The sequence below is a fragment of the Vigna unguiculata genome, chromosome 3, assembly GCF_004118075.2.
Source record: "Vigna unguiculata cultivar IT97K-499-35 chromosome 3, ASM411807v1, whole genome shotgun sequence".
Classification (NCBI taxonomy): domain Eukaryota; kingdom Viridiplantae; phylum Streptophyta; class Magnoliopsida; order Fabales; family Fabaceae; genus Vigna; species Vigna unguiculata.
Window position 1 is genome coordinate 52,295,896 of NC_040281.1, and position 10,884 is coordinate 52,306,779.

The window sequence follows — 10,884 nt, forward strand, 5'->3', positions numbered from 1 at the left end:
TTTATTATTTTTTATTTAATTAAAATGAAAACAAAATTATTTATATTTCAAAGGAAAATAAATAAACAAACATTTTTATCATTGGTATAGGTATTTTGAGATTCAACACTGGTTATTTATATATTAATATTTTTTTAAAATCATATACATTTATTTAATTTAAAGGAATATATATATATATATATATATATATATATATATATATATATATATATATATATATATATATATATATATATATATATATAACCATACATTTGCAACCAGTGCATGTATAAATTAGTGACTCACCAATAGAAAAGAATTTCGTAAGATACATGCCCATTATTAATCAATCGAGAAATTTGCTTCGACATTCTAACACAATTTTCTGTTTGCCTGTTCAACCGTGTCTAGCGTGATCTTCGCAGAAGTATAGCAGCTTTCAATTCACCTTGTTTGGTGCATTTCCCTTCTTCCAGTATTATTGGCGCAGTCAAAATTGCCATTAATTTTACATAGTATTGTAAGGATTCGTAAATGTTGAAAACAATCTTTCAGCAGCTAGGAGTGGAAAAGCAGAAAGAGCCTAGGTCTGCTAGGAAAAACCTGGGGCGGTTAACATTTTGAACCCGCTGAAAGCCGACCTGCATAACCCGCAGACCCGCTGGCCCAGCTGCAAATCTTTGGTTATTCATACTATTCAATATACATTAGTTTTAAAGAACATGCAGAGAACCAAATATGCTCCATGAAATCAAACATGGTGGTCATTAGTTTCACAATACCCAAATGAATTTACTTCTGTAATAGTATATTTATATAGCTTGGCCACACCAGTTCCTTGTCACATGCAACTGGTAATGTGAAAAATGAACATGCTTGTGGAAGCATGTATCGCTGCAAGCTAACACCACTTCCTCTCTTCTCTTTCGTTTTTCAGAAAAGGCGTGGTGCATGCAAGTAGAACATTATTTTTATAGCAACTTAGAAAATACCCCATTGACAATGGAATGGGTCAGCCGTAAAAAGAACATGACAAAAAATTTGAAGAGGTTGGACTTTAAAAGTTAAAGATTCTCTTCGGACTTATTGTCCTGTTACAGAATCTTATCTGAAAAAACTATATTCGTATACTTTGTAGGTAATAATAGAGGATTATTGATTTGAATGAATCATAACATGATACTTATTATCTATCTACAATAAAATGAGCAAATCATTAATGACGAGTGAAACTCATCCCACTTAATTACAGATTCTAAAATAACACGCAATAAATTCAACCAAGAAATTCAAGTGAACAATGACTTTAGAAGAAAACTTAAGCTTATCTTAGAGAAATTATTGTTCGAAACATATCTAAATCATAAGAGTGTCCAAAACTGAGGATAATTTCTTTCTCGGATGATATTTAACAAAAACAAAATCATATGCACAATAGAGGAGATAAGAGACAAAGCATAACTCACCAAACAACTGCACCAATTTCACAACATTATAAATCACTGCGGGTCTGCCCACCTAACCTGCTTTTTGCGAGATAACTGCAGGACAAATCTAAATGGATCGGACCAATTCACATTGCCATCTTTACTTATAGTATGTTTTGCATTCCATTGAGGATGTAAGTTAACAAGAAAAAGCACGTCAAGATAATATATAAGATGCAGAAGCTATAATATTTTTTCTGTTTTAAATGAAGAAAAACCAAACATGCACTATATTGTTTTGGAACTACGCCGCTAATATTTAGTTTTTATTTTGCGTTGCCTGCTCTGGTATATGTCCCACAGGTGAAACTAATGACTCTTTACATCTCTAAGTTCCCTCAAAATTTGAGAAAAACCAATGTATCAGAAGATAATAAATTTTAATGTAAATCCTGCTTACTCTATCTCTCATCCCCTTTCAAAATGCGGAACCACGAGAGTCCCGACAGGTATTAGCAATTGAACAAAATATTACTATCACTACCATTTAGGTCAAGCCTACGCATCTGTATCATTGTTACCAGATTAATGTATATAATTACTTGAGATCATGATGCATAATCTACTACCACATATCATAACTTAAGATCATCAGACATCGCTGCTGGAATACAGTGTGTTGCAAGAATATCAAGAGTAGTTGCTTTTGCAGTCTTTGTGCGAAGGACCACTATCTGCATTCAAGACGGTTAGTTAGTTTAGTTATAAAGCTACTTCCATTTTCACACAAGCACATAAAACGGGGAAGGGTGGCTAGGGAACCTGATCATAATCTAGATCGAATTTTAGATATTCATCATTGCAGCTCTCTACCATAGTGGCCAAGCTCTTCAGGTTTTTCACTGGTTTACCATTGAAAGCGAGGACCTTCATATCAGAAAAAAAAGCGGTAAATAATTGAGTGGTTAAGCCAATATAGCTGTTAGCAAGGAAAGCAAAAAATGGAACATAACCATTAACAACCTGGATGTTAACAATATCTTCATATCCAATGTTGATATCAGCCACGAGCACCTTCAAAGTGTCAAAGAGATAATCTCACTTTCATAAGATCCTTAGGAGAAACAGCAGAAAGAAAAGACCGACAGAAGACATACCTGAGAGACCACAACAAGTTGTTCATCTGGTGATTGTGGCATTGAATGCAGCAATTTATCCAAAAGCTTTACTGGAGCTTCATATTCATAATCCTTTCCATACTGTTCATAGAAGATAAAATGGGATGTAAAAGAATGGCTCCATCCACAAGAAAGTTAGCAAATGCAAGTTGAACAAATGAATTTACTAGTCAGTGCCAGAAGTGAAGTAAATAAAAGAAGGTACAAGGTACTATATACACTCTCAAGTAATGAAACTTTAGAGTGAAACCTATATACTTATAATTTCAAAATTTTACATGTCAATATTACTGAAATAATGACAACTTTCTATTGCAATAAACACAATCACCAGCTCCAACTTTTATACAGCACCACATTCCTTGCACAGAAACTATTACATGGCATGATATTTTTTTACATATTTCTACAAAATCCAAATTATTCTGCATAACATTTTTATAGATATTAAATAATTTTAATTTCTAAGCAACTCAATGTTCTCATCAATCATGATACCGTGTTTCATGCAGCAATAATGAATATTTTCCACTTGGGCATGGATATGCCTCAAGTTCAAATTGCAGATCAGGTTAAGTTTGTCGAGTTCACAAACGTACTAAACCTTCACTTGGAAGAAGAAACTTTGGAAGAGCATCCATATCAATTAAACAATAGTTAAACAAACAGCATCACCCAAGACACCCAATAGCTGATATATATTAAGGCATAGGGATACTGGATTAACCACTGACCTCAGAACGAAGATATGGAACTGAAACTGTTGTAAAAACAAATCCAGCAATTATATAATACGAGGGAGGCTTGCCCTTGCTATGTGATGGAATAAGCCTTCTGTGAGTTTCGAGTTTAATGTCAAATTTTAAAATGTTCGCATTTCGCATTACTTCAATTGCTGCATTATCCCCAGTATATTTCTGTGAGATGAGATAACTGAAGCCAATGCGCTCTCCATGTCGAAATGGAACTGAAAAGAATACCCAAAACCAAGAGTTTACAACATTATGAACTGTTAAACTCAAATCTTTGATATATTATATATTGGCCATAGGAATGGCTTATTATATTAAGCCAAAATTATTGCTAACTAAAACAAAACAAATACAGAAAAAATAGCACACCAATATAGACAGTTACTATGACAAAGGATCTAGAATTCATACAGTAATGTACTATGACTAACAGAGATGGCAAAGTTTTGTTACTACTTGTCTTATCTAAATTGAAATCAGTAACACAAAACCTTAACCACAAAATAAATCTAATCCAAATGGAAAAAGTAGACAGATCTGGAGAGAAATACACTCCATCAATTCTATCCAATATTGAGTTTTGACATTCCTTAAAAAAGGGTCCTAGGAGTTAAGTTCTTTTACCAACGCACGTTTTGTCATAAAAACAACAGTTTATGTAAAAGACAGAAATTTGGTAGCGTGCTGAGGAGCTGAGTGTGACATGTTTAATTCAACTAATGTTGCCCTTGTTCTAAAAGAGGTCATATGTTTAATATAACTACCTTCCTCTATTAGAGTTGCCATCAAATAAGAAATGACAGCTCCACTCAAGATTTTTTTAGTTTTTAATAAACAAATATAAACTACATACTGCACATGATGCATAAAGAAACTTAAAAATGAGCACTCACCTGTTCCATCATTGGCAATATCAATCCCATCAAAACTAAGGATAACATCTGATGGCTTCAAAACCTTGGATTCTGGAGCAGTAGGATCAATCCTTCTAATGCGCACACCTTTCTGGTCAGGTCTCATGCCAGTTGACATTCGCAGATCAGGGTTTTCCATTTTCTGCCACTCAACCCCTAGAATAGGGAACCCTTACAACAGAATGAGAAAGAACCATCTCAGTATATAAAGATTCAATTCTTGAAAAAATTAGCACACAGGTTAGCAACTTGTAAAAGTGAAATCTACATCTTAGTCTGTAGCTAACATATTACCAGTGTAGCCTCCATTCTTCTCGTAATCCCGGATGAAATGCATGATAACTGGTGTTGGAATGACATAACCTATATTCTCCGCATCTTCGTGCTTAAGGGACTGAAATGCAATCCCCACACAGTTTCCTTTATCATTAAATGCAGGTCCTCCAGAATTGCCAGAATTTATAGCAGCATCTATCTGCAAAAGAAACCTTAACGAGGGGAAATCAGGATACATTTAATGAATCACAACTAAAGATAAATTTGGTTTTGGGCTATACAACTTGATTAAATGTTTCTTTAGTGAGCTCCAATCACATGAGGGCTAATTCAATAAATTTGACTATGAAAGTACGGAACTCTCTGGAATAAGCTAAAAAGAGCTTCTTTTGATAAGCTATATAACAAGAAACTTATTGAGCTTTAGGTAAAATGAGCTCCTGGGAATCTTAGGCTATTTTCATAAGCTCAAATAAGCCCTCCCACAAGCCCTTCCAAACAGACATTAAATGATAAAGATGAAGACTAATAATTTCAACCTAACCTGTAAACCTAAAAGCTCTGTAGAACCATGAACATAAGATAGAATCTCAATGCGTGATACAACACCACTGGTCACCGAGATAGTATCTCCACCAATTGGGTAGCCCACAACAGTTACCGCATCTTGAAGTGCCGGCAACTCCCCAAACTGAACAGGTGACATCCCTTGCCAGAACTCATCATCATCCACTGTAAGCATGGCTGCAAGTGTAAAATCAAATATATCAATTAGGAGTATTTAAAATCAAATATATCAATTAGGAGTATTTTAGAAAGTATAACCAAAAGCCTCCTATGTAATATTTTAGAGACCCTGGGACAACAGATAGTTGCTTTTTCATTGATTTTAACATGATTTTATAGTTAACATAGATTCCCAATGTGTTAGCAAACACGCATTATGAGTATACACAACCAAAAGCACTTAACGAGAAAGGTTGACACAATATTTCATAAAATAAATTAGAATATCAACAAATCATTTTCAAATATTGAATTCCAATTTGTTGATCCTTAATGAAGTCATCGTGCAGATAATATATTTGTATACATTACTCTAATCTCATTCATATAATAAGCATGTGCAGTAACAAATATATGTTGGCTCCCTTCACTTATTCACTGCGATTGTGATAGATTTAAAGGAGGGAAAAGAGGAATAACTCAAATAACAGTTATAACCTCTGCAGCTGTATTCTTTTCTTTATAACTATCATGTAAGTGACTATTTTAAATAGTCAGGGGTTAGGAGGAAAAAGGGGTTGTTGATATTCTAGGACCTAAGTGGTTGTAGGAGAGTGAGGATGAAGTCCCTCAATTTTATTCTGGAACACTGTCTTCTACCTCTTTGGCAGAAGCAGTGCTGTTATAATAATTTCAGTCATATTTTGGTCTTTTTTGTTCGATATTACTAGTTGATCTTATCATATTGTCTTATTTTAATTTTAATTTTCATATGCACCCTCTTTCGGAGGCAATCATGACTCAAACCTCACTAGTTATTGTCTAATGATTCCACTCCTCCATTTCCTAATTTTATCCCATTAAAAGTAAATAAAATTACAATTAAATCGAGAAAGCTAAATGATTTTGTTCTCTCCTCCGATAACTTCTCTACCTCCTTCCTGGTAGATAGGTTAAAAATACACTCTGGTCCTTTTTCAAACTTAATCCTTTCAATCAAATAACACTGCTGGAAGTAAAGATGATTTAGTTTGTTCCATTGAATGCCAACTTCCGAAAAAACTACAAATGCACTATGCTCAGACAAGAAGAGAACCAAGCATCGCGAATCACAATCCAATTTAAATACGAGTTCCAATTTGACATACATAAAAAAATATTGCAAACGGAAATAATAAATAAATGAAACAAGTTAACAAGGAGAGTGTGAGGTAAGGAGTTAGTTACCAATATCACATTCGGTTCCAATGGCAAGCACAGTGGCCAAGTACTTAGTATCAGAGCCACGTTTCTTGAGCTTGACCTGTGTGTAGTGTTCCACCGAATGCGCATTAGTCAGAACCCTTCTCCCGCCAATCACAAACCCGCTACTACTCGAGCTGTACTGTCTCTTCCGCTGCCACGGCAGCGAAAAATTCGGTTCCGTGTGGACACAAAACACCTTTACCACGGAGTCCATCTCCGGAATCACCCGCGCTTCCCACCCCTTGTCCACCTCCATCGCCACCAAAGTGGACACTCCGGCGTCGCCGGGAACCGAGAAGTCTCCTTTGTCCAGTGGACGGACAAGGCGGCGCCCCGTCGCAAGAGATAGAGGTTTTTCGGAGTGAACGGGGAGCTTTCTTGGGCGGCCACGGGCGCGGCGAACGCGGGGAGAGGCGGTGTTGTCGATGAGCTCGACGTTGCCGACGGAAAAGACGTCCTCCATTGAGGCAGCGTTGGCGGCGGAATTAGGCGCGACAGCAGCGGTTGCGGTGACGAGGGCAGGGGAGGGAGCGGGGATGGCGAGGTCTAGGGTTTCGGGGGCGGAGCTATTGGGTTTGTGTGCTCTCTTACGTTTGTTACCTGCCATCTCGTATTTGGGAAGTGTTTGTTACTGTTATTTGATATGGGAGAAAGATAGTGTGGATTTGTGCTGAGCAGAGGGAAGTGAACAAAGGAAGCAGAAGCAACAAAATGAAGGCGGAGGAGGGAATCCAAATCAAACAGAACTTCGTTTTATGCGGGTCTTGTCACTTTTCGATTTTTCCCGAGTAATTCACTCATACTAATTTAATATTTATAAGGTTAAAATACTTCCTTCCTTTTTTTCAAAAATCTCAAATAAAATCTAATATTTTTTTTTAATCTCAATTAGGTTTATACTTTTTAAAATGTATAAGAATTAGATTCATTTCGTTAGTACGGTATTAACAATATTAAGGATATATCATGTGTCAGCTCTTTATTTTTTTGAATTTTATTTTTGAAAACTATTCATACCACGTGTCATATTGTATCACATGTCAAGTCAGTAAGATTATATGTGTCAAGTCATTCTTTGAATCTCAATTTGGTCAATATATTTATTATTTTAATTATATTTTAGTCAATTTTTTTTAATTTTTACATCCTCTCTAAATAGAGGTCAAATTTAACTTTTATATAAATTTTATAATGATATTTTTATTAAACATTTTAATAATATTAAGTTTATTTTATATTTTTTAAAAATTTTAAAATATTTATTTTAACTTGTTACAACATTGTTTTAAATTATTTATATACAAATGTTAGAGTTGGTTTAAAAATAATAATTTTATAAATTTAAATATAAAATTTTAAAACAATTTTGTAAAAAGTTAAAATAAATATATTTAAAAAATTTTAAAAAATAGACTGAAATGTAATAAAAATAACAAATATATGGATCAAATTGAGATTCAGACAATGATTTGACACGTGTCACCTTACGGACATGACATGTGACATAATATTGACGTGACATGTGGCATGAATAATTTTCAAAAAAAAATTAAAAAAATAATCAAAAAAATGTGGAGCTGACACGTGGCACATCCTTAACACCATACTACGGAACAGGCCTAATTGTTACACATTTTCAAAAATATGGACCTAATTAAGATTAAAAAAATCTTAGAACCTATTTGAGATTTTTCAATAAAAACATAGACCAATGGAGTATTTTAACCTATTTATAATTATAATTAGAAGTTTAAAACTTAACTTTTCTATAAAAACAAATTAAGTAAAGAATATAAATATAAGAATAAATTGAATAGATTATAGATAGTTATTTTAGGTTTTTTTACCATAGTGGTGCAATATATTTTCAAATATATTAAAATGCACAACTTTGCAAAGAATTATAACTTCACTTTTAATATGTTTGAACTAAAGTACTGCCAGTTTAGTTTCACTTCATCGTTTTAGTTTAAAAATTGTGTGAACTGAGTATGACTTTTTTATAAAAATGTCACTTTCATATTACTTACATATATTTGTAATTTTTTAAAAGATTAAATATGATTTTAGTTTTTGAATTTAAACACAAAATTAGAATTTGTCTTTATTCATAATTTTGATACATTTTAGTTTCAAAACTTTAAAAATAAATGGATATAGTCATTTAAATTTATTTAGGTTAAATTCTTTTTTACAGGTCAAAAGTGTTTCACAGTAACATTTTAATTATTTATGTTAAATGGATCACTAATTTATTGGGCCCATATTGATTTGATTAAGAAAAATAAAAATAAGGTATTTTGTATGGGTTCTCAGCCCAAAATTTTAAATATACAATCCTTGCATGAGGTTTGCTACGAGAGAAGATAATAATCCAGTGAGAGACAAAGAGACAGAAGTTGAGAGTGCTTGTGATGAAAAAAAAAAGTAAAGAACTGAAAAAAAAAATAAAAGAGTAACCAGTTTATCCTATGCAAGTATATGTAGAGAAGCTACCTTAGAGAGAAGGTCTTATTCCATATCTCATATGTTTATTTAAAGTACCCATTGAGGTATGTTATCCACCTTGTTGGTGAATAAAATAATGCTATGTTGATCATTAGAATCTCCAAAAGAACTTGTGGTGTACCCATTAATTTTATTAGTGGAAGATTTTACTGAACTAGGTCTCGTGGGTTTTTCCTCCATATAGAGGTTTTCCCACCTTAAAAAATTTTGGTATTTGCTGGTTCCTTCCTTTTCTGTTTTATACATTTTATTTATTTTTCATAATATTTATTTAGGAAACATTTGATTTGGATTTTGATTCCGCTTGTTTATGTGTTAATTTTGAGATCTTCCCAACAATTTATATGATTTGACATGTTTTTACTTCAATATTAACTTCAAAACGTGTTTGACACGTCAAAAAGATGCAACATAACGTAATTGATCTAAAATGATTATATTTATTTATTTTTAAAGTTTAGAGACCAACATGTATCAAGTATCAAAGTTTCAATCATGGACAAATTTTAATTTCAAGTCAAAGTTCAGGTGCTAAAACCATAATTAGCTCTTTTTAAATAGTTGTCCAATTTAGTATATTTGAAAGCAAATTATACACTAGCTATACTACTATGAAGATTAGAGATATCAAAATAAACCACCTGGCCCGGATCACCACGAATTAGCCACTTAGTGAGTCAACACATCCTAACTCACTTATTAGCGAGCCAAACAAATTTGAACTTGACCTAGCCCACCACGGATTAGTGGGTTAAACGAGTTGACTCACTAACTCAATTAAAAAAATACAATTATTTTTTCTTCCATAAAAAAAAAACTAAATTATAATTAGGATTAAAATATAAACAAACTTCAGTACAATCTAAAAGGATGTTAAACTCTAAATACAAACCAAAATTACAAATTATCAATGTGTTGGCTAACGAAAAACAATTCAACCTGGCCCAAATGCAAAGCCAACACAATAAAAAAATACTTGTATGACCTTTTATTTGAGGGTTGACTCGTCAACCTGACTCACCATGTGTTCAACCCGAGTGAGCCGAGTTCTTGGTGAACCAAGTCAAAAATTAACTCAAATTGAAATTTGTAAAAATAATTTAACCCAACCTGATTCGAATTCGTGATAGACCGAGTTGGCTTACGAATTCTAATCCATTTTGACATCTTTAAGCATTATGAAGAAAAAAATGTAGTTTACTGAAAAATAGGAGATACATTGTTTTGAATTGAAAATATACATTCTCTTACTGATAGTTTCACATTATTAGTTGGAAAAAAATAGATCAATACTACAATTACCACTCACACCCATTCAAGAATTTTTTATATGATATTTTCTATTCATGTCAGCGTTACATATAGGTAAAGTGAAATAGGAGAAAACCATAAAAATGAGATGAGATAAATAGTTAGAAAATAAATAGTTGTTTTAGAGAATTGTGACTAGAGAAACGGTATAGCCCATGTATCCGTAGTTATGGTTATGTCTTCGTCAAATGAGTTTTATTTTATGTGAAAATATTAGGATATTGGTTATTTGTCACAAAATAAAGGTTTAATTACTTGTTTTTTTTTATCCAAAAAGTCAAGTTTGTCCTATAATTTTTTTTTCAATTTAATTTTGATTTTTGAAAAATTGCCTAGATGATAATTGTATTGGTATAATGCTTTAATAGTGTCACATATTAGTGATAGTGTTTGAGTAATGTTTTATTTTCAATTTAGTTTATATATTTAAAAATTTGACACAATTGAATTTTAATTTCATTTTAAGGTAAAATAATGTTGTCATTTTTCAGAAATTAAATCAAAGTAATAACGGCTTTAGTTTGTTTGAAGGAAAAAAGTTTTTACATAAACTTTCTTTAGT

At 32.6% G+C, this 10,884-nt stretch overlaps 1 protein-coding gene across 2 annotated transcripts; it reads right to left on the minus strand.

The window, feature by feature from the left end:
• Nucleotides 1–271: 271 nt before the first annotated feature.
• On the minus strand, nucleotides 272–7,274 carry LOC114179420 (protease Do-like 9). 2 transcript variants are annotated; one of them, XR_003603466.1, is made up of 10 exons: nucleotides 6,486–7,274; nucleotides 5,077–5,276; nucleotides 4,551–4,731; nucleotides 4,236–4,427; nucleotides 3,325–3,557; nucleotides 2,570–2,671; nucleotides 2,436–2,486; nucleotides 2,235–2,339; nucleotides 1,452–2,146; nucleotides 272–655 (listed from the first exon to the last, which is right to left on the minus strand). XR_003603466.1 is itself a non-coding variant. In XM_028065761.1 (9 exons), exons 1-9 carry the CDS (start codon nucleotides 7,108–7,110, stop codon nucleotides 2,048–2,050), a joined length of 1,788 nt encoding a protein of 595 aa, XP_027921562.1. In that variant the 5' UTR covers nucleotides 7,111–7,274; the 3' UTR covers nucleotides 272–2,047. The 2 variants fall into 2 exon arrangements, 1 of the variants encoding a protein (XP_027921562.1); XM_028065761.1 differs by having other exon boundaries at nucleotides 272–2,146.
• Nucleotides 7,275–10,884: the final 3,610 nt, after the last annotated feature.

Excerpts from the sequence above, each read along its gene's own strand:
- LOC114179420 (XM_028065761.1), bottom strand. The coding sequence starts at position 7,110 with ATGGCAGGTAACAAACGTAAGAGAGCACACAAACCCAATAGCTCCGCC. Across the intron at positions 5,277-6,485 it reads TGGAACCGAATGTGATATTG|CCATGCTTACAGTGGATGAT; the intron begins GTAACTAACTCC and ends TTACACTTGCAG. Across the intron at positions 3,558-4,235 it reads TATTGCCAATGATGGAACAG|TTCCATTTCGACATGGAGAG; the intron begins GTGAGTGCTCAT and ends TATTCTTTTCAG.